We start from the raw sequence: 26022 nt of genomic DNA, 5'->3' as shown, positions 1-26022 counted from the left end.
AAAAAATGAATAAGAACATAGGGAAAACTCAAGTCCCAGAAAGAACAGTAGGGATGCCAGTGATGAGACAGTAAACAAAGACTAGAGTCTGAGGTGGTCTTGAAGATCATTCCAGCACTAGGAATTCCTTACTAATCAACTAGGAATGGAGTTTATGAAGTACTCTCTGCTCAGAACTCCTACACTCCTCTTCTTTGGCTTAGCTAGGGTTTTAACTATCAAGCCATTCAAAATGAATGGTGCAATTTTCTCACACAGGAGATCCAATAAGTCAGCAATAACAAAATCATAGCCATTAAAAAAATTGGTTTGTATCACTGAAGGCAGAGCATGTTTCTTGCAAGCCAGGACATATACCAAGGTCCTCTCATTCCTGTTTGTAGTAATGTCTGGACTATCTTCTTCAGTTTCAGTAACAGCTCAATGTTAGTTTTTCTTGTCAATGAGGGAGAAAAATTAGAAGTAAAATACATTTTTATATGAATCCTTTGAGTTTTCAGTTGGGCAAGAGTAGTCAGTTTTTTGGAGCTGGCACAAACATCCAGACTGTTCAAAGTAAGGTAAAGTCGTCTTACGTGAAAAAGGCACAGTATGCTTAAACTGATGCATGTTTAAAGCTCAAAGAACCTATAGCGAAAAGAAGGCATTTATCTTTGTTTCACATACTTGGTTTTCAATGTATGAGTGAATGGTGTTCTTCACTGTATGAGTGAACTCAATTCTACTGAATTTTCTTCTGTTTTTTTTTCCCATTTTGTTATTGGGAAGCATATATTATCAAAGCACATACTCGTTTGCTTTTAAACAAGCTATGACTACTGCCAACAACAGAATTAGCTATTGTGCAGAAAAAGAGAATTCCTCTATGAGAGTCTCTAAGAATCTCTTTCAGTTAATGTAAAACATTTGAAGCCCATCATCTAAAATCTACAAGAGAGAAATTGAGGCTTAAGTTAGATCATTTGAAAGACAGTTTTACAGCATTAGAAACCCCTTGTAAAAACATTTGTAACTGATGCAATATAAAAATGTGAAACAGTTCCGATCAGCTACACTACTGCACAGTGCCAATGCCAGGGCTGATGAGGTACAGGAGAAGCTTGGTAGGATCCATTACAGTAACAGATCACAGCATAAGGGGTCCTGACAGGCCAAACAGAAATATCAAAAACCTTTTTTCTCCTGTAATTGTGGAGCATAACTCAGATGTCTTAGTGCCTCTGTAGCCATACAGCCTCTTCCTGGCCCAGTGCAATGGGTCTAATACCACAGGCTGCCCTTCCTGGCAGAGGATGGAGGGTAGACCTCCAAGGAGCTCACCTCCACCACTAAGAAAACCTGGCTGTTACAGAAATACAGGTTAACAAAATGCAATATGGAAGTTGAGCCCTGCTAGCTTGCAATGCCTTCCAACAATTTGTTGAAAAGAACATAGGGAGTCAAGTCAGCATCTTTTTCTTATGCGCACCTGATCTCCAAACCTGCCCTTGATCTCATTAACAGCACAAGCATCGAACAGCTTGGAAGAAATTCTAGGGCAATTGCCATCCCTCCTGCCCTGCACATAGCTTGCCTGTTCCCCTTATTAAAAACCCACTGTGGGACAGGGCGGGTATTACCAGGGAGGTACACGGAAATGGTACAGTAAACTAAGCTCTGAAGAGACGGAATGTACCTGTAGTAATCTAATCTCTTGCCTTAGCTAGGGAATGCCACATTCTTTGGTTTTCTTCCCTGTATCACCTTAAAAAGTTTTAAATGTTAAACTCTGTTGTAAGATAAGAGTGTAATGGTTGGGAATGTTTTTGACACCAAATACATCACATACAACATGATAAGGACTGAAAAAAAAAAAAGTTAACCATGCACCAATACTGACAACAAGGAAGTGGCCTCCAGGCTTAAGGCTGTGAGACATGATTCAAAATCCTTGCTTTTAGTGATAAGGAAACCATAGGCTTGGAAAATCAAATTGCCATATAAGACAATTATCAGGAGCCAAAGATACAGGGATACACGCCTCTTTGCTGGAGGGACAGACAGAATATTGATGAAGTGGATACAGAGAACAGCATTCAGAGAAGCACTGTTAGAAATAAGAGTTGCCTGGGAATGCTAAAAGGTAGAAACCAGCCTGGGATGTGAAGCTTCAGCAACGATTTTGATGAGTCCAGGATCTCTGGACTGTCTATGCTCAGGTTTCATACCAGACCTGGTAGTCATTTCATCATTACCAGCTTGAACATTTAATTATGAAGAAAGCCTGCAAGTACTTAGAAACTTACATTCACAGTCTACAGCTGCATTTTTTCCCATGAGTTTCCCCACTCCTCACATACCCAGAGACAGGAGAAAATTACAGTAGTGCTCCAGGAAGACAGAACAACAAATGCAAAATTGCACTAGGACTTTTTCACCATTTGCTAAATTTGGCAGGAACTGGTGAGACTTCAAACAAGCATCATCACTTCCCTCCAGCACATCAACCGCACCACACAGCTTGGTGTCATCAGCAAACTTACTGAGGGTGCACACGATCTCACTGTCCATGTCACCAACAAAGATGTTGAACAGCACCACTCCCAGTATTGACCCCCTGAGGAATACCACTCGTCACCGATTTCTACTTGGACATTGAGCAGTTGACCGTAACTCTTTGAATGTGGCCACCCGGGCAATTCCTCACCCACCAAGCAGTCCATGTCTCTCCAGTTTAGAGATAAGGATGTCACGGGGGACAGTGTCGAATGCTTTGCACTAGTCCGGGTAGATGATGTCAGTAGCTCTTCCCCTATCCACCAGTGCTTTAACCCCATTGTAGAAGGGCAACGGATTTGTCCAGCACAGTCTGCCCTTAGTGAAATCATGTTGGCTGTCACCAGTCACCTCCTTATTTTCCATGTGCCTTAGCATAGTTTTGAGGACAATCTGCTCCATGCTCTTGCCAGGCACAGAGCTGAGACTGACTGGCCTGTAGTTCCCTGGCTCTTCCTTTCCCTTTTTTTAAAAATGGAGGTTGTTTTTCCTCTTCCAGTCAGTGGGATTTTCATTGGACTGCCATGTCTTCTTAAATATAATAAGAGCTTCGCAACTACATCCACCAGTTCCCTCAGGACCGCTGGGTGCATCTCATCACCTGATAGCTATCAATAGCTTTCCCTTCACAAGCAATACCTTTGAACAGCAGAAGTCTACATACAGAACTCAACCCCACAGTTATTTTACCAAGTTAATTGTTAGGAAAGGTCAACGGCCAGTTTGAAATGAAATCTGTACTTCCTTTAACCAAAGAAGAAAAGTGAAGAGCAGGCATATTACCTTAAAATGCTATTTTTAGATTTCTGATCAATTTGATGGAGTATTTTGTATTCAAGGGTATAGTTGCTGAGTTGCTAAAATCTGAAGTCAGCATTCATTCCTTGTCAGAAATAGACTTTTATTAAAGGATTTTTTTTTTTAAGTAGTATCTGGGCTTCCGAGAAGGTGAAATTAAATTTGGAAGAGGATTCACTTATGTACCTCACTTAGGCCAATCTGATAAGGCAGACATGAGAGAAGGGACAAATTTGATAAAGACAGACAATTTATGGAAGAAGGGGTGCAGCGTTAACCTTCCTATACCAACAATTTACACTTACAGATTGCTGAAAGATTTGTACCCAGAAGAGTGAGATCATACACTTCACTCTCGCCTTTGTCTCTTATAAACTAGAATAGAGTTTGTGTTAATCTTTAAATAGTTAATGAAGCTAGTAGAATCTGCACCATTACATGGTCTGATAAGGTAGTCAGTCAATAGTCATGTTTGATAGCTGGGTAAGGCTCCAGAGATCATTTATTTTGAAAAACTAATTTTGCTTCTCTAGGACAAAGATCAGACAGCAGCAATTAAAAAGGACTTTGTTCAGTGCTTCAAATAAAGCAAAGATAATAGAGAAGTCTTCTGCAGGAGGCAGGCAAAGCAGTATATAAGGGTCAACTGATAAGAACAAGAAAAAAAACTATGACAGTATAAATAGGTTCAAGAAGTGTAACGCTGAGGGAAAATTACTATGTTGATGATAGATGCCACTGAAAGAGCAGAGGATTTATTAGAAGGAAATAAGTGTGCTGAGTTACTGGCTTGAAATCTTACAGGGATTCAGAGGAAAAACGTTATTTTACCAGTTAAGCAGCAGCTTACAGGATACAGTTCCACATTCATGATGTAAATGCAACTTATGCAGCTTGTTACAAAGAAACATTTTCCATAGGATCCAAGGTTTGAAAGTAATAAAGATACCATCCTTGGGAAGCACATACTAGCCGGGAGACACGAGCACAACAGGGAACCCATAGGGAATGGCAGAACAAGGCTGGCAGACAGCTGCAAACATAATCACACTAAGACCTATGGCTTCCCCAGTGAAATTCAGAAGTATTCCTGACTTCCGTAAGAGCTGCCTTGAGCATGCAGCGTTAGGGAAGGAGTTCCCACAGTCTGTGAAAGAAACCACTGTTATTCTTTAAGGGATAGAAAAGACCCTTCTTTATTCACCTTTGATAGAGCCATGCAACTTCCAAGTCAAAAATTCACACAAAAATGCTTGAGCCATTGATTATTATCTTCTCAGTTTATTCAAACCATGCCTTCAGCTGAAGTCTTTAAGGTGAGAAGAACATCACATACACTTACTCCCAGTCACTCATACTGCTAACACTGAGGGGATTAATTTAATTCACATTACTCTACACAGAAAAAGCTTGTGGCAGGCTGGAGCTTCAAACAGCCTCTCCTATCCCATGCAGCTACTGGTCCTGAGTTGCTTAAAGAGGAACCTACAGCTCGTGACCAATACGTACGATTCTGGATCGACAATATGGTTGATCTCCTGTTTGAACTGCGAAGGATTCCAGGTTTGAATTATGTTTTTGATAACACATCAGTTTGAAAATGAAAGCTTACCAGAAATGCTGGAACTGACTAGACAACATCCCTTTGAACAACACCTTTACTTTCAGATTCAAGTCCCGGAAAACCTAAAGGTCACTCAGTTTTTCACATGACTCAGCATGGTTAGGAAGACAACAAAAACCAATCAGTAAAAAAAAAAAAAAAAAAAAAAAAAAGTGCATTGCCAAGGATCTTCCTAACATCACACAAACCACTCCAGCAGCCTATAAAAACTTCCCAGAATTATCAGAGTAGAAAAATGTTCAGTATGTAGTAGACAATTCATACATGCACCTTAGTTAGGCTTCCCCCGTATTCTGAATACAGCAACAACAGCTTGGGGTGTCCTAAAGCACAGCTAAGCTGACTGAATAGAGACAGCAATGATAGAAAAATGTCAAGGTCACCATGTCCTTCAAAAAATACCTTTAAAAGTTGCTAGCATCGGCCAGCCAAGACAGAGCTACATTCCTAGTGCAACAGCCTTCACCCAAGAACATAACTCAGAGCTCCTGAGAAAAATTACACCACCTTAGAAAGCTATCTCCAGAAGAACAAGCTTTATAACACCAAGGAAGAAGGGTTAAAGAGCCTCAGTCTTCACCCCAGCTGGGAACAACTTCAGGAGTGTCTTGCAACCCTGATTAAAAGAACTCAAAAATCAGAGTTACTGGGTTGAATGGAGACAGCTGTGTGGGATACCCTGGGTGTAACTTTGGCACTTTAGCAGATGTCTTCTCGTGCCCCACATACAAGGGCACCAGGGGACTGTCCTGGTGAACCACTCCAGTCTGCCACATTGAGGGGCATGTGATGGGAGTAAGTATGCTCAGCTGATGTGTCCCACCACAAAGAAACACTACTCAGTTGTGCCATCTGACAATGATTTCCTTTCAATTTATATTTTTAAACCAATCACACCACAAGAAAGGAGTCTTGTGTTAGTCATTAAAAGGCTAGTACACTGTGCCTGAAAATGTGTGTCGTCTTCAAATAGAAAAAAAATTCCCTCTTCCACCTCGACACAATATATACAGTCTTGTACTAGAGTAACAAGCAAGCAGATGAACACTTCCCACTACATACACACATTAACTTTTAGCCAGCAAGAGGGATTATTAAATAATCAGTCATTTATTCAGAACTCAGTGATTTCATCTGCCAAAAATAAATCACAGCTTGTCCAGTTATTTTGATAGAGCTGCTTTGGCTGACAGATAGCAGAAGCAACACGCTGCTTCTACAAAGACACTTGCTTTCATGTGTTAGCATCCTAGTAGCAGAGTGATGGTGCTGTGCAAGCTGTATTTCTCTAAACAAAGAGGCACCATCCTGTTAGGATCGCCTTGACCCCCACTTCTGGGTGTGTAGTGGGGTTTGCATGGTTAGCATGCTGCATATCTGCAACAGCGTACCGGCTGAACACATGCAGGGAGATGGCACCACACAGAGGTTCCCTGCTCTTTCACCGCTGCCACCAGTAATGGAAACATTTCCAGGTTGCTGAGTTTGGAGAATATTGAATTTTTCCTCTTCCCCAGTTGGAGAGAATGCAATCCCAGCTGCTTAAATCAGGCTCCCAGTGTTAGCTACCTGCCTGCCTTTGTATGTGACCACGTCTCAGACTGAGCACGCACAGAGGGCGGCCACAAATTTCCTAGAACTGGGGTGTGTGGAAAAAATTAAAAAGCTCTAAAAGCCAGGAAAATAAAATGGACAAACAATGAATTACAAAAATCCTGATAAGGCAGCAGCAAAAGGATTAGGCAGGCTGGTCACAGTCAGCAACAGTGAAATGTGACACAATAAAAACTCGGTTATTGAGTTAGAACCGCCCTAGGATACAAAAGACCGAAATGAAGGAAAGCTCTGGATTACTTTGTTCTTGAATATTGATTTATTTATTTTTTTCAGAAGCATGAAGCATGAAATATTACAGTGATAAGCAGAGATTGGGAAAGAAAAATAACCGAGGAATAGTCTGCAAGGGATTGTTTAAGATGCACTGAACGAATAATTTGGTTCAGTCCTAAACATTCCCTGCACCACATTTGCCCACATTCACATTTGTCTGTACAGCTTGAATTACATGCAAAAGACTGGTGCTGGTCCAGAAAGACAAGAGAGCAGCAGTATGTACCCCTTGCTCCCCGGACAGTGGGTTCCCACCTTCCGTGTTTGAGTGGTCATTCCTCCCACCCCAAAGTCAGTCCCCAGCACATGGCAGCTTTGGGACCAGAGAGGCTCTTCTGCTGCCCCCAGCACAAATGTGACCATTGGTGCTGCTGCCCTGTCAATAGGGATATTAACTGATATTAAACCTCTGACAGAAAGATGGACCCTCGGTGGGGACCCAGGGAAGGGTTATGTTTGTGTTTTTAATTTCACCATATGGCCAGCTGCCACTGCTGTAGGCTGCCGAGGCTGTATTGCTGGCAGTTAATCAGGCAGCCAGCAGCTTGAATTTTTAGTGCTGGCTGGCAGCCAGTTGCTAATATTCTGGCCCCGCGTGGTCACCAGCTGTGACAGGAGCTTGAGCAGGACCTCTGCATCCCACCTTCCTTCATGCTACCGCCGCACATGTCCCAAAACAAAAGCAAAACCAGAGCAAGCAAAGCTGAGGATGTACATCGTCCCACTTGAGTGAGAGATCAGGTGTCTTCCTCCAACCCCAGCACCCTGGGGAAGTACAACTCATTTCTCATGACACCTGCAGAAAACCAGTGACCTCAAACAGTATCAACTGGAATCTCTTCATCTTCAAAAGGTGTTTGCACTGTTTTATTTTTTTCAGAAGTCCAGACACTCAGAAATTGATACTGCTCTGTTTCAAGCTTTAAAATAATAATAATAATTTAAAAAAAAAAAAAAGGAAAAAAATTTAAAAAATGCTAAACCTTTCAGGGAGAAAAGAGAGAGAGGGTATTTTCCTGGGGAAAAAGAATCCATAGCCACACTTCGTAACTAGAACAGAAAGACCATCCTTCTCAGCATCTCTTTCAGGTAAGATCTCTGCCTATTGCCCTGCTGAACAAATGATTAAACAACAAATAATTTCTGCTTCTTCACGCTTAGAGAATAAAGAAGTTTAGAAAAATTGCATAGTGCTTTGAGCCACTTTACTGCTTTGTTAGCACTTCTGGAATCAGGTAGTGAGCGAGTGCCAGTGTGGGTCTGAAGGCTGGTGAACCCTTCTCCCCTGAATGCCCAAAGACTTTCAAGCTGGCTCGGCTTGCCGCATGCCCTGCATGATGCAGCGTTTCCCATTTTATACCACCAGATCACCATCCCACGTGAAAGGTATCCAGAATACACCGTTTCCCTAATTTTTACACCAATAGGAGAATGAGGCACTTTTCCAGGCACACGTGGCTCGGCCCTGCAGAAAACCCAGTGCTGTTCATCTGAAGAACAAGCACGTGCAGCTGGTTCGGTGCCTCAGCGTGGGTGCCCACGCTGGCATGCAAGCAGCTGTGCAGTGATGGCACTGTTATTTAGCACCCGTTTAACAGAGGTAGGCTGCCAAACACCGAGTTTGTCCTGCTATCAGTTCTGCATGGTTTTGGTGTGTTAGACGTGAGCAGTGCCTTTCAGAGCTGTGTTCAGGACCATTCTCAGGGTCTTGTTTGCTCTAACAAAACCAGAAGCATCGGCCTCACTGTCAGCAACGTGCACTTACATGGATGCTGTTGCCTGGACCCTTTTGGAAGAAAAATAATTGCTGGAAATATCTTCTATTCTGTTTTCTGCCAGCAGAGGGGCAGTACAGCTTTTTCTCTTGCTAGCAATGTAAGAAATCCCTGTTGTAATATCTAGTGCTCATTATCCTCGTTGATAGCTTCCTGATCCTTTGCAATGTATGAAGAAGCTGTAGCAGGAGAGCAAGCACTCACAGTTTCAGTGGATTGGGCTTTAATTCACTGCTGAGGCTTCCCAAGTCATCTAAACCCTCTATCTCAGGCGCCTTCATTCTCCTGAAAATGGAAAAAAAATAAGCAGTCTGCATCCAAACCTGTCAATGGGGAGAGTCAGTGTGCATGGGTGTAGCTTAGCTCGCCACCAGCCAGTTAGAATAGAAAAGGGATTATTTTCCTCCTCCTCTACGGCTAGGAGAAATCAGGAGCAAGCAGACCCAGACTGTAAAGCAGTGCATCATCTAGCAAACAGAGCTACCAACAAAAAGTGCTTTTGAAAAGTTTCTGGTTTGTGGGAAGCCAGCATCTTTAATTTTCAGAAAGTGTCAAATATTGCCTTCAAAAACTAAAATCTGACCACGTCAAACACTGCCAGGCTGTACCTTTGGAACCGTGTCAGGTCTTTCCCATGATCCAAACAGGTGTTGCCTCCGGAGTGCAAAGAGGTCGTGATACTGCAAACTGTGCTGCAGTACCATTGCCCCTCACAGCAGGGAAAGGAGGAGAGTGCGACAAGGTCTGGGAACATGGAAATCTGAGAATAAAATTGCACATCATCATGGTGATCATAGAGTTTTATTGTAGAAGCTAAGACCAAAATCCCACTACAGTTAACATTATCAACCACATCTCTCATGCAACAAATCTTCACGTGTGCAGCCAGCCCTGAAGAGAGCCACTTAGGCTCCGTATGTTAGAAAACCTCTTCAATACGTTTAAGCTACTGCACTGATTTAACATTCAGCCACATGCAGATGTTTTCCTGCTTCATTCTCCATCCCTGCTCCTTCCCCTTCTGAGCATGCCTAGATCACTGCGTGTCCCAAAATAATAAATAAAATAAAATAGCTGAATACATCCAAACCCATGATTACACAGTCCCACAGCCAACTACCACAAGTCAGACCGACAAGAACTGGGGGAAAAATTAGAGCTCAAATACCCGTACCAAGTCAAGCTACGGTTAATCTGAATAATTTCAAGGGCAGGTCCAAAACGCACATACCAGCACAAATATTTTGATGATCTCAGTCGAGAGACTCCACCTCTCCCTCTTCAGGGCCGTAAACAAAGTTAGGTCACTAGAAAAACTTCTTGACCTGAAGTACCCTGGCAGCAGAACATACTCTTCCCTGTAGTTGTAATTATTACAGCTTTTATTTAAGCAAAAATATTGTAAAAAATGGGATAAAACCAGAATGTTTAGCAGGACTTTTATTTTTTTTAAGCTAACTTAAAAGTTTACTGTTACCCTTAGGATGCTCTTAAAGCCATTTTGGTAGGATTGTATTAGTAAGAAGAAGGTTCTTTGTGGTGGAGTCACTCCAAAGCACCTGGGAGGACTTCTGGATATGGGGACAAGGTGGCACTGCCTGCACACCACCCATGCATCCTGCAGGACCCAGCACCCACGACATGGCTGGTAGCTGTGCAAGAATGTGGAGGAAGAGCTATAATTACATCTCTGTGCCAGTAATTATGTGTATTTCACACAGCTGAGCAGATGTCGTGGGGTACAATAGGTGCTGTGAAGAATACTCATTTATTAAGTAATTTATAGCATAATAATTAACAGCTAATCACTTGCAAGTTAAGATGCTCTGGGAACAGACCCAATTCGCAGTGTGTGCTGCCTCCTTCCAGGAAACCTCGCTGTTTAGACAGTGCTCCTCTGCTGCATCCCAGCAGAGCCCTTGCTTGCACACACACATCTGCAGGTAATAACCGGGTACATGGCAGCAGTGCTAACGAAGAAATCAAACGCTCGTATGCTGCATCGTGATAGCCGCAGGGCAGGGTGGGGAACACATGCTGCTGAAGGCATAGGAAAGGGAGGAAGGAGCTTTTAGACCGTGATCTGCTGTAGAAGAAAACCACCATTTATTTTTTTTTTTTCACAGCTGAGCAGGCTTCATTTCTCTGCCCAGAGATGGATACAAGCCAGGGGCTTTCCCAGCCTGCAGTGCCGGTGTGCTTGCCCGTGCTGCAGGGCCCAACCTGCACCTGCTCCAGCAGAACGGCTCCAGCCGAACTGGGGAGATTTGGGGTAACTCAGAGTCTCCCTTTCAGGGAGTGTCCCCTCATTCCTGCATCATGAGACAAGCCATAGGATATATAACACTCCCACAGCCTTTTATTTCTTTGCTCTTGAAGTCACACTGATCCCGAAGCTTTTTATCCAGGGGCCTCTCCAAACCAAAATCATTTCCATCGGCCTCTCAGTCCCACAACTGGCTTTGTTTTTGAAAAACAGCAATAAGCTGAAGCCATTTTGCCATTTCTCTTGGGTTTCAGCCTTTTTTTCTGCTTCTGTCTTCTGCAATGCAAGCAGAGGCAACTCGCTGTGAGCCCACAGTGTTGGAGCCTTTCCACCTCCTCCAAGATATGCCTAGCCCGTGTGTCCAACAAAACGTCCCTTTGCAGTGGTTCTCATTATTTTTTGCTTTCACTGAGGTGCCAGCCATGGCCACCACATGTTCAGTGAGATGTTTCACGTTCTTTCTTGTTTTTCTGGGGAGGCAGATGGCAACGGATAGGGTGAGAGGTCTCCCACAGGGAAGTGCCTCCACATCTTCTCCCCTAGCTCTGTGATTTGTATCTGACGCCAGTGCTCTGCAGCTAGGCAAGGCTTTCCCTGCCTGTTTCAAAACCCAGGGAAGCATATTAACTTGAAGTATTTTGGGAGAATGAGTTCAACCAGAGCTTGGTGACTCTCTTTAATAAATTACAGCAAAATAATAAAAAATCAGCTGACATCGGCTGATGCTCCCCCACAGGACAATCCCAGCTTCCAAGTTAATCACAGGCTCTCCCAAATCTCTGCACGCACTGCAATAGCTCAACGATAATGCATGTGGGAATGATTCCTGCTGCAAAAAAAAATCATGCCTCATAGCCCATAAATCCACAGAGTGTGTCATTTCATATGGCCCAGGGCTGCAAACGAGCTGAGTGCTGCACAGAGAGATGACAAATCCATTTTGGATGTCAGAAGCAGAATAGCTTCCAGTCAATCTCAGCCTGCAATGCAAGAATTCAGATTTACAGAACCAGAAGATACACTTTTTGCCTCATTTTATTGTCTATTAATTCGCTGTATGGCAGATGAGAAAGATTTTGGAAGAACAGGTGCCAAGACACTGACCTGCAGCAGAGAAAGAAGTCGACCCCTCTCAGTGCAACTCAGGAGAGCAGGTGAGGAGAGGGACGCAGCCCTGGGGCAAACTGTCCTGCAGCCAACCGGCAGCCCGTAAGGCAAAGGGGGACTGCATGCAGCTCTTTTGGCCTCGGTGGAAAATAAAAAGCAACCTTCTTTGGGATAGAAAGCAGCTGATGTTTGTAGCAGGAAAACAGTAACACCTACTGCTCGTGATGGGCTTGGTGTTTGGATCGAAATCCTGCTGTTTTGCACACGTGCACCGCAGATGCTTCCAATAAAAGCCTAACATTTCTCCAAAATACAGCAATGGAGGGCACGGGCTGTCCTGAAAGAGCACCCATTGGGAGCCTTGTACCTGGCACACAGTGCAAATTGCAAGGGGCAGAGCTCCTCAAAAAAATGGGGGCTGAAGCTGGCATGCACCCTCACCTCAGACCATGAGCTCCCGGAAGCCAGATCCTTCCCAGCCATCCGTTACTTACTCACACACAGGCACTGCAGGGTTTCCCTCAGTGGCTTCCAGTGTGAATTTAAGATGCGTATGGGAATAGGATGGGTAGATTAAATGCTGGGGACTTTCCCCACAGCACTAATTATTCCTGGGTTTAAGGGCAAGCTGAGCAGCGCGCTGGGTGAAGCAGAGACAGGCAGAGCTTTGCTCCTAGTCCTCATTCCCTGGGAGACCCCAGCCTCCAAACCTCCGCCTGGGAGCTGCTCCATCCAGCTGTAGCACGCAGACCATCTTCCTCGATCCTGTCCTTCCTGCAGTACGCAGCCATTCCCCCCTTGTGCCTCTTCCTCCTCTCACCATGCACCGATGTGTCTGTGCTCCCCATGTGCCATCCTGATACATGTGCCCATGTGCCATCCTGATACCAGCCCCATCCTCGGGTTTATCATCACCCTGGTGCACTGTGCTACCGCTGGGGACATGCTTTCTAGCCGTTATGCTAGAGTGGGGACGAGCCATTAAGGGGAAGATGATAATTCTTTGTAGCATGGAGCTGCCAGAAGTCCCAGCTGTGCTCTGCAGTAACATAATTCTTTGCGATCTGCCTGTTAACCATGCAGCTACTACAGACATGGCTAGGAAAAAATGCAGCATGGATCAGATTTTATTTTTTTAAACAATTCATACCCATCACACCATACATATCTTACAACCAAAATAAAAAAGGCTCACCTTGAGCCAGGATGCCAAGGGGCTTGAACAGTGACTACCTTATGCTGGATGCCCCAGTGATGCCCTGCATGAGGAGTTTTTCCCCTGGGCTCCATGCCCATGGATGGAGGAGGACAGATACCTGCAGGGCCCCCTTCATGGAGCCAAGGGGCAAAAAGGGCAGAGGGTGCCCAGCCAAATCCTGCTTTGGCCCTAATTTTGTAGAGGATGAGCTCCAAGAGGGACTCAGCCCAAGGCTACAAGGCAGATAGATGGCAGAAGAGACAGAGTTGCATTTTTCCTAACGTTTACTGTCCAATTCTACGTGGGCTGAAAAAGTTTGTTTCCCAGCAACAAGGAGAGTATTATTTTAGCCCTTGCTTTGTTCTTTGACCTCATCGAGGAAACAACCACACTCCACAAAAATACAGACCCGCTAATGGCTTCCTTCTCTTTATGATGGAAAATTACACATCCTTATCTGCCTCCTACGGAGAGGCTCACAATCAATTCCCTGCTATTTGCAACATGCTTTGAAAACCACACATAGAAAATGCTCTGTAAGAGCTGATAGGCACACGTCAGGCAAACCAAGCAACAATTGGGATGTTCTGGGGAGATCTGTTTGTTTTGGGGAGATTTGCACCTGGTACCCAAACCTGGACAGCACCAACGCCAGCCGGGGTTAGGGAGTCTGTTCTGTAGGCAGGAGCCCCATCAGCACCAAATAACTGGGATGAGGCTGTTCTCAGAGGGCACACATGCGAACATCTTCCTGGAGCTGCAGCAGGGAGCAGCCCCCTCCAGCTGTGCCCCACATCTGGCAGCCCCTGCACAGGGCCAGCCCAGCAGAGCAGCCCGTGCTAGGCTTTCAGTGGCGGACAGTGCCCTCCAGTGGGACAGTTGCCACCACACCATTGACATACCTTCCCGGAGAGAAGCAAGGTTATCCGAAATTAAGAAATAAAATCAGTAAATAAAAACGAAACAGAAAGAGAAGTCACAAGCCTTGTGACTTGGGGACACAACTGCGCTTTATTGCCAGCTAGGAGGATGAGGTGCTGGATGTTGCTGTTTTCAAGTGGCTTTTCAGCAACCAGAATTCACAAAAGCACAAAAAGTGTTGTCCCCATTGTTTGTCTTGTAAAGGCTAGAAAACTCACCAAAACCTTACAGTTCTCACCCCCCGTGCAAGAAGCTGAGAAGTTGGTCATTGCTTCAGTCTTGTCCTGGCTTCCTACAGAGCTCTGCATGATGGGTAGGGAGGAGAGGTGCAAGACTAACTAATTCCTTAAATCAAGTAGCAAAACACCTTATTTCTTATTTTTTTCTTAAAAAAATAAGCATTTATTTTTTCCATGTACTGACATGTCTGCACAAATCTCAAGGAGGGAATGTGGGAGAGGACAGAGTGCTGTGAGCAAGCTCTTGACTTCCAAAGCAGAGCGAGCATTTAAAAGCCATAAATGACAAGACAAAGACGACTGTGAGAGGTGTTTGTCCATAAGAGACACAAGGAGGGGCCACGCAGCCAAGGAAGACAGGACGAACAGCAGAGGCGATGGTGGCTAGCAGCACTATGGGGCTCTCCTAGAGCGGGGGGGACTGCTCCAGGAAGACACGGTAAGCTTGCCCAGGGTGGGCCCGGGCACCCCACAGCCACTCCGGGGGCCTGGCCCGCAGCTTCAGCTGGAAGGGGTCGAGGCGCAGGCAGTCCTCCAGGTCCCGCAGCTCCATCACCGGCTCCTCCGCAGGCCTCTCTGGAGGCTCCTCAGGCCCCAGGTCCCTCCTGGGGCGCTGTCCCCAGCATTTTGCCCCACACATGGCTGCGGCGGCCACCAGCATTGCCAGGCAGGCCATGATGGCCGCCCCCACCAGGATGTCGCCGTGTCGGAGCAGGAAGCCCATCCCTGACAGAGAAGGTCCACAGCCTCAGGGGTTGGGCCTGGAGCTGCAGGTGCACCTCAGGTGGGGCCACCATCCCCAAAAAACCTCACCACTGCTTCCAGAGCAGAACATCCCTCCCCAAACCCTGTCCCAAAGAGATATTTAGACCATGAGGTGCTGGTTTCCCAGCAGAGCCATCACTGAAATCATGTGTGGCTGCATGGAGGCTGGACAGCCTGCTGCCATCCCCCTGCAAACCCCAAGGGCCCCTCTCCTTCACCTCAGCGATAAAGATGCATTTATGAAATATATTAATACAATGCAATACTTAACTGATCTGGATAGGCTTAGACTACATAACTGGTTAGTGAACTTGGAGCTGAGAGGATGGAAGAGGAAAGTAATTTGGCTGTGAGCTCACATTCATCTTCAAGCCACTTCCAGTTTTGCAGGGATGAGGAGGAGTTTTGGTAAAGTAGCAGTGTTTTCAGTGGGTACTGCAGAATACTGGTGTATTTCAGGCTGGGAGGCCCTATTACACTGCAAGATGGGATCAGTCAGCCCTGATTACAGTTAAGTACCACATGCCATCTGGTCAGCCTTGTGCTCAATTTGTTTGAGGAGCACTAGGGTAAACACTAGGAACATCACCATCCTTCTTGCCAAGACCTGCAGTGTAACAGGAGATTGATCACAGGGCAGCCCCAGCAGCGACCAAGCTTACTGATCACTGCACTATAGCAGAGGTAACCACTAGATCACCCTTGACCACACTCTGCTTGAAGCTCCAAGCAGCCAACATGAGGAGATGCAGAAGATCTGGGGGAACAAAGGCTCATGCATGCCTAATTTTAACCCTGCTGCAGGAAAAACAGCAAAGAGGGAGGAGAGAGGCTAACCCTAATAGAGAGGTCATATTTAGAAGTACCAATGCAGCCCATAAACAGAGCACAACCACTAAACACCTCAGCTGTCACCAGCAATTAGCAGCATAAACACCAGGTTCAGGCACTGGCTGCTGCATCCACCCACTGGTCCCAGGGCACACAGGCTTCATTGACAGCTTCCACCCACTGCCAAGGAGGATTTGGTAAAGCTCAGTAAAAGCTTTCAGGAGCCTGTGGGAGGTGGCTCACTTAACTAAACCCAGCAAGCAGCGATACTTCAACCTGACACAGTTAACTGATGTAAGGTCACCCCTTGGATGCCTGTCTAGGCTCACCTCTGAAAACTGATGCCTTTAAAGCCCGCATGGGATGAGGTAAAGACAGTTTGTCCTTCAAGTACAAGGCTCACCTCTTGGCTTCAATACCTGACTTCAGTTTGAGAGGACTGCATAGTTCTCTGGTCCACAAGCAACTCCTAAAGAGATGCTCCTAAAGCCAGGGCAGGAAGCATTCTTTTGCCTCCAAGAACATCCAGCTGGGAATTGCCTGGCAGGGATACTATTTATTCTTCACACTCCTAAAGCCACTGTGCCAGCAGCAGTGCCATTTTTATGCATCAGATGTAACACCTGATAGCAAAGGCACAGCTGGTTGGACCCCAGTCAAGGTTACACATGGCACGAGCTGATACATAGGAGCCCTCTGAAGAGCAAACAACTACTGAAGATGCTGCACAAGTGACTTGCTCATCCCTGCAGTACATTCACACCATCTCTGCACACACGATCATACACCCTCCCTCCCCAACCCAGAAGGGCAAAGAGATGAAGAAAGCAGAGCACAAGAGCACTACTGTGACCCCCTACCTGATGTGGGAGCACGGACGCACAGCGTGCCAGACTTCGTGGGAGAACGGTCCTCATAGCCCTTCTTGCAGCGGCACAAATAGGTGCCCACACCATTGAAGCACTCTGCCTCCTCCCCACACAGGCTGACTCCCGAGCTGCACTCATTCACATCTAACAGGGAATAGGTGCCGTGAGTCACACCAGGCTGGGCACACAAGGGCTCTGCTGCCAGCCCAAGATGCCTACCTTCCACTAGCAGCGAGACCAGCTGCAACTTCTCCACTCCCACCGAGGCGCCCAGCAGTTCTTCCAGCTGGGAGTGCAGGAGCAAGGACATATTTCTCTCCTGGGGCTTCAGGTGCAGCCAGAAGGTGAGCAGCAGGCTGGCATTGGTCGTCCTGCAGGCAGGGAGAGCCCAGGGTGAGGCAAGAGGAAAGCATCACTGCCAGGCCCTGCCATGAAATTCAGGCCTTCCACTCTTTAGCACAGAGTCATGGTGCTTCAGGCTCTTGCAGTGAGTCTTTGTGGCAAGAGACAGCTTTGCTGGAGGAGAATGAGGAGCACCACAGGTTACACAGGTGCCTGCCGAGTGGGTGACGCACCAATAACCCTACCTTCTGACTTCCTTTAACTTTATCTCATTGACTCTGTTGGCAGAGAGTTTCAGGTTCTGCTGAATCTGCAGACAAGAGTGAACAGTGATGATTCAACATTTGGTGGGCACAGATACGGCATCAAGCTTTCTTTTCCCAGTCCTCCCTCCCCTCTTGCTCTTACCCTTCACAAACCACTCAGGACACATTAAGTGTCCCATTGCCTCATGCTCTGAGCCTTTTGCCTAGGATACTGCTAACAGCAGCTATCTGCCTAGCTTCAGCTCAACTCCAAGCACACAAGGTGATTTGGGAAGGGCAACAGTAACCCCAGGTAAGCATTTGGGCACTAACCAGTGGGTGGATGGGGTGGCTGCCATCCAGCTTTCTAGAGCAGAAAACAGGCTGAACCCTACACACACTACAGTCCCAGAAGGCAAGATCAGGTGAAGACTTGGAATCATGCAAGTCTTGCCCCTCCTGGGCTCTGACTTGAAGCTGCCCCATTTCTAGAAGCAAGTTACAACCCTTGGTTGGTTGCATCCCTGTCTCTGCAGTGCTTTCCTGCTGTCTTGTGATGGCTGCAGCAGCTGATGCCAGCCACTGCAGCCAGGCACCCTGCCAGGGCAACAGCATTGGCCTCAGCTGGTGACCAGCACAAGCAACTCAAATGCCAGCTCATCACGTGGCATTAGAAAAAAAATCCCTGGGGTGAAGATCACGTGACCTCCAGTAGCTGAGCATTTGGGACATAACATTTGATTTTCCATCCCCATGCCCAGACTTACGCTGTTCTTAAGGGACTCGATAAGATCTTTTCTGAGCTCACTTCCACCAAGAGAGATCCACTCCTCGTGCTTGATTTCAGTAGTTACTTCAAACAGCACATCTACCAGAAGACATAAGATCTGAGCATGTTTTAGTCAACAAACAGGCTCCTAAACTGAGCTAGCCCCAGATAACAACAATGGCACAACAGCTACACAAAGACATCCTCATCCTAGTGCCACATGGGTGTTTCCAGATGCTGTGCATCAGGCAGAACAAGCTGTGGATGAACAGGTCAAGGCTAACCTCAACTAATGCCCCGTGCTGAATCCTGGAATTGATCTTTGAGCAAAGAGCACACAAAGCATTAATGTGCATTTGATTGCATTCAAACTTCCTCAGCAATCATCTTTCCCAAAGCTATCTCCGTAATTTGCAGTAGCCTAAAAGCCCTCCTCTCTCACCCATCTCTGTTTGGGATCAGCTTAGATAAACAGCTGTGGTCTGGCTGAATCCAGGCTAGCACAGACTTGCCAGAGTCTGTTGTTTAAAGCCTATTTATTCAGCAATATTTCTCCTATTCAAAGGACAGCCCCCTTCTGCATCGATTCCTTTTTGCAAGCTGTTTCTGGGGCTTGCTGTGCCATCCAAGCCTGGTTCTGTGCTTAGCTCCTGCTCCCATAGGCAGGTTGTGCTGTTCTCCCCAGTCTGAGGAGCAAGGCTCCTGCAGACTTCTAAGCCAGGTAGTCCTGAGACACCCATGTGAGTGTATTTGAAAAAGTGAGGATAGAATCCACCCATTTACCTTAGAAAAAAATAAACTTTAAAGAGCCAACAAGTAATGCTGGAACTCCAACCACCCTGCATTTATGCCAGCTTCAGCATGTGAACTCAGGTTTCTTCAGAGTGAGCGCAAAATGCTGTCCAAATGGCCACTGGTGAGAAGCACCCTGCACTCCTCTCAGAGTTTCATGAGCAGATGATGCCCATGCACAGCACCAGCCAGCACACTGGACTTAGGCAGTGCTTTAAGACCTGCCTGAAGTCTTTGCATCACTTACCGCCTGGGTGGTGCAGGGATTGCAGTGCTGTACTGTTCTCCAGGGATGCCAGAACAGAATCCAGATCTGTCAGAACAAGGAGAAGAGTCAGGCTTCTGACCTCTGCCTACTGACAAGGGGGAATAGGAAGTAGTCTACCATCAACTCCTAAACTTTAATGGGGGAATGAGTGTCATTTTCCCCCTCCTCCCTCTAAATTCTGGAGCTCAGACTGTTCTAACAGCTGGGAGCATCATCCCATAGATGCCTATGATACAGCAGATGTCCCTGTATCTTCCCCAGTTCCACCTTCCTTAGACATGGTAAGAGTCAGGAGTGCTACCACATGGACCAGTGGAAGGGAACAGATGAATCTACAACATACAATAAAAACCTCTCAAGAGTGCTCCTTCTCTGGAAGTGGACACTGGCCAATGTTGTGGATCAGTTTGGCCACAAATAACCCACAAAATGTCTTACCAAAAAGGTCTTCGTGTCTTTCCTGTGGTGACACCATACCTCCAGCAGTCACACCAGGAGAGGGATAGAGAGGAGAAGGTCCCGTACTTGTGTTTAGCGGTGGCTTTTCCAGCATTGGAAGGCGATGTGTGGTGACCACCTCTGCTTCCAGGGTGCCACTGGCCTGTCCCAGGCTAGAGGAGTCAGAGAGGCCTGCAGTGCTGCTGGGCACCTCTGAAGATGAGACACCAGGTGAGCTACGTGGGGCTACAGTGACCAGAGCAGATACCAGCCCTACATCCCCCTTCACAGCCTCCAAGGGGGGTTGCTCAGCTTCACACCCAGCATCGCCTCTGGCTGGAGCCACCAACATATTGTCGGATTCTTCCCCCTCGGTGCCACCATCCTGAAGGCTCCTTTCCATCTTGGTTTCATCCTGCAGCTCACCATGCTTGCCCAGGCTAGCACCGGGCTGGGCATCTTCTGCTAGATCAGGAAGGTGTTGGTCTTTTTCATCTGAGCTTATGAACTCAGGCTTGAACCTGTCTGCAGGAGGCACAGCTGATGGGCTCGGAGAAGCTCTCAGCATGGGCAGGAAGTCTTTTGTTACTGCTGTCCTCCAGCTCTCCTGAACAGGCTCTCCAGGAGCTATGATTTCATTTGAAGAACCCACAGATTCATAGTCTCCAAATACATAATACTGTCCCTTAAAATGTTTGTATTCACTGCTTAGGGAGCCACCCCCGGACAGAAATAACACGTGGACCACAATGGCTCGCGTAGCAAAGATCAGAGTACCTCGGTTGTGACAGGCGTACACGACTTTGGTTTCCACACTTGAGAGGACCCCCTGGAAAATCATCTTGTCCTGATTCTTACCGCAGCCTTCACTCCCCTGAAACCCCTGGACATAGATGACAACGTGCTTCTGGGGGCCTGCCCAGATGGTCCAGTTGCACCAGATGTTGGCTTTAATGTCGCCATGTGGGGGGAGGTAGAACATCCCAAACCCACCCTGAAAGACGACGTGGCAGCTCCTGGCAGGGAAGTACTCTGTTGCCCAGGGCAGTCCCAGCTCTGGCACATTGCAAACAGAGAGGGAACGCCATCAGTGATTGTTATACACACCAAGGCACAGACATTATGCTTCTAGGAGTCATCACAGAAGAGGTCCTGTTTCAAACTATCTCCTGCTGGGAGGTTCCTACAACTCCAGCCCCCAGAGCCCCATCTCTGCTCTGCAAACAGCACTGAGCTGAGGGACCTGGATGTTCTGCATGTCTCTCCACAGCCCTTCCAGCCCCAGAGAGCTTGAACTACATGTTTTTGATCCTAAAAGAGGCCTAGCCAACAAGACTGCTCTGTTGGAAGCATCCACAGGCAGCTGGGGTCTCAGCTGCCAGGCAGGGACTGCAGGTGACAGACACCCCCTCCAACCCCTTCTGCCTTCTAAAGACACCTTGCAGCAAGACACAAAGCATTCGGAGACCTACCAGCATGTTGCTGTCGCTGTCCTCCTGGCATCCATGTCTTTCTGGACAAGGGGTCACTGGAGGGCTGCTGCAGCTCCTGGCCTTGCAGCACTGTTTGTCCCTGCGGGGCCACAGGAGAACCGGAGTGATGATGGCTCAAGGAGGCATTTCTCTGCTCACCTGCACTTGCTCGGAAGCCTTCTGTGGTTTTCTGCGTGTTAAATCCCCCAAGGAGGGAGGCAAAAGCCAGTCAGTCACTGGACGCTGAGGTGGTGTTGTGGTCTCCCCTCACCCCCAGGTGCCACCCCATAGCCACAACTCACCTGGTGCTGGGGACAAGGAAGGCCTGTGATGGGCCTCAGGCTGGGGATGGAGGCCACAGAGGGACCCCTGTCTGGCAAGCCTGCAGGAGCTAGGGTTTCTTCTTGCTGGCCACCCTCTTCCAGCACCCGTTTGCTCATCTCGAGGCCAAGGGGGCCGGGGGACACGTCTGTACCCAGCGCAGGGGCTGCTGATGGATGGCGAGGTGGTGATGGGGAGAACACCTCCTGTCCTCCAGGGACAGGTGGTGGGGTGCCTGCCCTTCTCCTGACAGGATCCAAACCCAGAGCTGCTGCTAGAGGTGAGGCTGCCCTGGAGACAGCCTCCACTTGTGAAGAAAGAGGATCCTTGGGGGTGAAATTGCCAGATCCAAAGCCTGCAGGGACATGGTCATGGTGAGAGAGGGCTGGTGTGGGGATTTTTTTTATTTCAGGGGGGGAAATACCCATCAGCTTCGTATGCTGGAGGCTGGTCGTTTCCAGGTCGGGTTGAGTTGTGGACAAACCCTCGAAACTGCTTTGGCTTCTCTCAGGTGGCATCTGCGAGCTGTCCTTCCTCACCACTTGGTACAGGGTACTCAGGCTAGGTGTCAGGCCCTTTGCAAGGCCATCAGCATCACCCCTCGCTGCTCCATGGCTTTTGTCCTCCTCCTGCCTCTTGTTCTCCTCCAAACCAGCTGCGTCCAGCCCCTGGTACGTGGTGGCATCAACACTATCCTGGCTTTCCCTTCTGCCAGAGGACAGAGCCCGTGATCGAGCAGCCACATCCAGGTAAGTGGTGTGTGTTGGTTTAATGGTGGGCTGTGAGCTGCCCACATCTCCCAGCCTCAGGCTAGAGTGCAGGACAGACAGACCACCCTCCTGACCCATGCCTGTGGGCTGCAGAAAAGGCTCTGCGCCCTGCAAGGCTCCGAGCAAAGGAGTTTCCGAAGGCACACTTGAAAACCTGCTGACGTCTCCACTCGTGGCAGGACCCTGCTGCCAGGAGCCCGGCCCTGCAGTGGGGCTCCCACCCCGGGCCATGCCCCCACACTGATCCTCCTCGCAGAGCCTCAGGCCTGCTGGTGGCTCAGACCCCGGCACACGAGCAGCTTTTGTTTCCAGGAGTGGGATCTCTGCACCTCGGTATGGGACAAGCCTGTTGGGGCTTTCTGCAGTGCCTCTTCCCTGTGGGGACACATCGTGCAGCACCGCAGTTGCACCAAAACTCTCGGTGCTATCTGTGGTCCCAAAGCCCAGCACGTCCCTGGGGTCTTCAGCCCAACCAGGCTCAAAAATACCACCTGGCTTGGATAGCTCTGGAGACAGAGTTTTGGGAATTGAAGCGCCACTGGAGGGAGATTCGCCTTTCCCATCTTGGAAGGTAAAATACTTCCCTTTAAACTGTGAGTCTCTGCAGTTTGGCACATACCTCTTCAGCAGCACAACATGGACAGCCCGAGCAAAGGTGGCAAAGACATGCATCTCCTTCTTCCAGCAAGCATAAACCACACTGTTTTCCACCAGTGAAGAAACTCCTTCGAAGAGGATTTTGTCCTCATTTTTGTTACAACCTTCCTTAGTGGTAAAGCCCTGGATGTAAATTATTATATGCTTTCTGGAGCCTGCCCAGATTGTCCAGTTGCACCAGAAGTTCATTGGAGAATCACTACAATATGCAGGAGGAGAAAACTCCCCATAGGCATCCCTCAGGACTCTGTGGCAGCTTCTCATAGATGCATACGCCATTACCCATGGAAACTCTGCCCCTGCAAGACATGAAGGGGCAACCTCAAGTTGTCCTCCATCCCCACCTCCCAGAAAGTTACTCGTCCTTACTTCCCGAAGTTATTTTCTGGCTAGTTACCCCAAACCTCCTCTCCATTAGCGCTCATCCCCACCAGTACCTACTCCTCCAGAGCACTTGGAGGGCTGGGGGCAGCCGGAGAAGCCCTGACTGCCACCACCACCCTCTGCCCCAGGGGGACCCAGGCTTCAAGCCCACTGCCACCACCCTGGAGAAAGGAAAAAAGAGAGCAGGAGTTTGGGGATGGATGTTCATACATTTGCAGAGCCAGCAGGCAGTGCTGTCCTGAAGGCATCTTCACCCCCTTTCATTTCCAGGCTTCAGCCAAGCAAAAAGCCCTCACAGTCTCAGTAGGATGAGCTATGTTAACATCCCACAACAACTAGTTTAGCCCTCAAGTAGGGAACGCTTTCCCTCTGGCAGCCAGAAATACACCATTTTCCAAAAACCACTATCTCTAAGCGGGAAGAGCCACAAGCAGTGAGTTTGCCCTGTAGGAGCATAGTTCAGATTCGGATTGAGCTCCTGCTATGTGCTTTAATTGCTCCCCAACAGCAGCTTGCTACAACACAGTGTTCCTGCAACTCAAAATGCTGGTATAAGAGTTACATCTTACCTGGTTTCACATCCTGATGCTCTGGGCAGGATCCACAACCCTATGAAGAAAAGATTCTTACTGCAGACTCAGATGTCAGCATCCATGCTGGTGCAGCCCAAGGCAGGTAGCAAGGAAGCAGTGAGTCCACTCAGAGCCCCCACCCCCTCCTTTTTTCCCCCTGCAGCAAGCAACAAGTGATGCCTGCTCCCCACCTCCAACACCAGCAGCGCTACCCAGTTGATGCTTTCAGGCCACGATCAGCACGATAACATCCCCAAAAGAGAGTCAGGGCATCCCCCCATCACTCACCCCCGGGGCAGCACCAGCAGCCCCACAGGGGGGGCTCAGCAGCTCCCTGGGTGCTGGTCCCCATGCCAAGGGCACCAGCACAAGGAGCACCAGAAGGGGCAAAGGCTTCATGGCAGAGGGCTCACAGCATTAAAACAAGACCCAAAACACCCTAAAACACTTCTTCCTCCCTAAAACAACCCAGGAGACTTCCCCCAGGCACAGCAAATGCTCTAGCTCCTCTCTGCTATATGCACTCATATACCCCCTGGCCACCCGCCTGATTGCAATTAGCTCGTCAGGGACAAGCCAGCTGTCCCTCGTCAGGGGTCAGCCTCACAGCTTTCCTCCTTCCCTCCGCGTTTTGGAGAGCAGGCATCATCTTTTTGTGACATGTAGTGTTGGAAACCAGAGTCAAAGCATTGATGTTGCTTGTGGTGTGACCTCGAAGCAGAGCCCAGCTTGTTTTATCTCTCCACAAAAATAATAATAAGGGATTAAAGTCCTGGGGGGAAAGCACCCTCATGTAAAACCACCTCCATTCCATTTTAACCCGCTTTGGCTGGACTCTGTGGTTTCCCCAGCACCCGGTGAAACGAGTGAAACTACCTCAAAACACGAGGCTCCTCTCCCTGTCTGTGCCGAACGAGGCAGAAAGCAAACAGCCCAGGTGATGATGTGCAAATTATCGGATGCTTCAAGTTCTTTCAGCTGCAATAGCCTAGCTTGTCATTAGGGGCAACGCAAAGAAGGCAATTAGGCTGTTTGATGTACAGCTTTGACAACATATCCTTTAAAATGTCAGTCATAATTTAGTACCAGAAAAAAAAAAAAAAAAAGAGAGAGAGAGAGAGAAAAAAAAAGAAGAAATCCTTTCTTCTTCTAAGTTGTCAGATCTTGACAGGCTGGTGTGGGCCTTCTCCCATGGCGGTGTGTTTGCATTTACAGCATCCCAAATGTCCCCAGAGCCCTGCTCGGTCCCACTGCAGCCTCCCCATATTGGCCTGGGCATTGGGCATCTTGCCACCGGGCTTTAGCCCCTGGAGAGAAGTCCTGAAGGGGCTGAATGGGATCGTAGGGCTCCGTTTGTTGTTAATTTGCTGGTACATAAATATTTGGGTAATTTTAGAGGGCTAGGGTTTGTTTTTCTTTGTGTGGTAGGTGTTTCTGTATGAGCTTCCTCCTGCTTGCAAATCTCCTACGTACATCTACTCTGCTGTCATTTATAAAGTGGCGTAATCCTGCCGAGTTTAGGAGAAATAAATTTACTTTCTACCTCCCCCTAGCGATTGCATTTGGGCATGAAGGGAGAGGGGAAAATGAAGCTCGACAAAACTTCTTTAATCCTCTTTCCTTTTTATAAAACCAAAGTAAGCAAACATGTTATGGGCGTCTCTTACCCGTGATTCCCTTCCCTCTTGCACACCAAAAGTAACAGGAAGAAAAGAGGTACAGGAGGAAAAGAACCTGGCGCTTCCCTCATCTCTCTCCCTAGAAATAACTGGAAGGTCTGGAGAAAGAAAAAAAAAAAAAAAAAAGAAAAAGTGATGTGGATGGGAGCTAAAAGCCCCAGCTCTGAAGGTCAGTGAAGAGATGCTGATAGGAGAAATGCCAACGCTGCCCATAGGGTCCAGCTGTCTGTGCCCATGGTGGAGCAGCCCCATCGCAGCTGAGATAAGAGAGGCTGGTCCCAAACCAGCTCTTTCTCTGCAGTGGAAATGGTGCCTGGACTGGGAGAGAGGAAGGAGAGGGATGAAGGAAGCAAGGAAGGAGAAGGAGGAGAGGGAGAGGAAGATGATAAAAAAGACAAAGATGAAGGCAAAAACGAAGATGAAAGAAGAGAAGAAAGGAAGAATGGGAAAGGAAAAGGAGGAATAGAGAAGAGGAAAAAAAGAAAAATAAGAGGA

At 47.7% G+C, this 26022-nt stretch overlaps 1 protein-coding gene and 1 long non-coding RNA gene across 3 annotated transcripts; both read right to left on the bottom strand.

Moving 5' to 3' along the window:
• Positions 1–7949: 7949 nt before the first annotated feature.
• Positions 7950–10755, bottom strand: LOC121068541. The gene is made up of 3 exons (XR_005818944.1): positions 10100–10755; positions 9231–9366; positions 7950–8907 (listed from the first exon to the last, which is right to left on the bottom strand). It is a non-coding gene; the product is annotated as an uncharacterized LOC121068541 (long non-coding RNA).
• A 3329-nt stretch (positions 10756–14084) lies between these two features.
• Positions 14085–24452, bottom strand: LOC121068030. Of its 2 annotated transcripts, none has more exons than XM_040553068.1 (11): positions 24137–24447; positions 23846–23885; positions 21447–23191; positions 21145–21334; positions 19673–20728; positions 19214–19279; positions 18173–18273; positions 17406–17470; positions 17038–17189; positions 16810–16962; positions 14085–15079 (listed from the first exon to the last, which is right to left on the bottom strand). In XM_040553068.1, the coding sequence occupies exons 1-11, from the start codon at positions 24245–24247 to the stop codon at positions 14760–14762; spliced, it is 3999 nt and encodes a 1332-aa protein (XP_040409002.1). In that variant the 5' UTR covers positions 24248–24447; the 3' UTR covers positions 14085–14759. The 2 variants fall into 2 exon arrangements, with proteins under 2 accessions (XP_040409002.1, XP_040409003.1); XM_040553069.1 differs by lacking the exon at positions 14085–15079 and adding an exon at positions 15109–15725 and having other exon boundaries at positions 24137–24452.
• Between the last annotated feature and the right edge of the window lie 1570 nt (positions 24453–26022).

The sequence above is a fragment of the Cygnus olor genome, chromosome 3, assembly GCF_009769625.2.
Source record: "Cygnus olor isolate bCygOlo1 chromosome 3, bCygOlo1.pri.v2, whole genome shotgun sequence".
Lineage (NCBI taxonomy): Eukaryota > Metazoa > Chordata > Aves > Anseriformes > Anatidae > Cygnus > Cygnus olor.
This window is presented reverse-complemented; position numbering and strand designations above follow the sequence as displayed.

Excerpts from the sequence above, each read along its gene's own strand:
- LOC121068030 (XM_040553068.1), bottom strand. The coding sequence starts at position 24,247 with ATGAAGCCTTTGCCCCTTCTGGTGCTCCTTGTGCTGGTGCCCTTGGCA. Across the intron at positions 20,729-21,144 it reads ACAGCGACAGCAACATGCTG|AGCTGGGACTGCCCTGGGCA; the intron begins GTAGGTCTCCGA and ends GCAATGTGCCAG. Across the intron at positions 19,280-19,672 it reads AAGACACGAAGACCTTTTTG|ATCTGGATTCTGTTCTGGCA; the intron begins GTAAGACATTTT and ends TTGTTCTGACAG.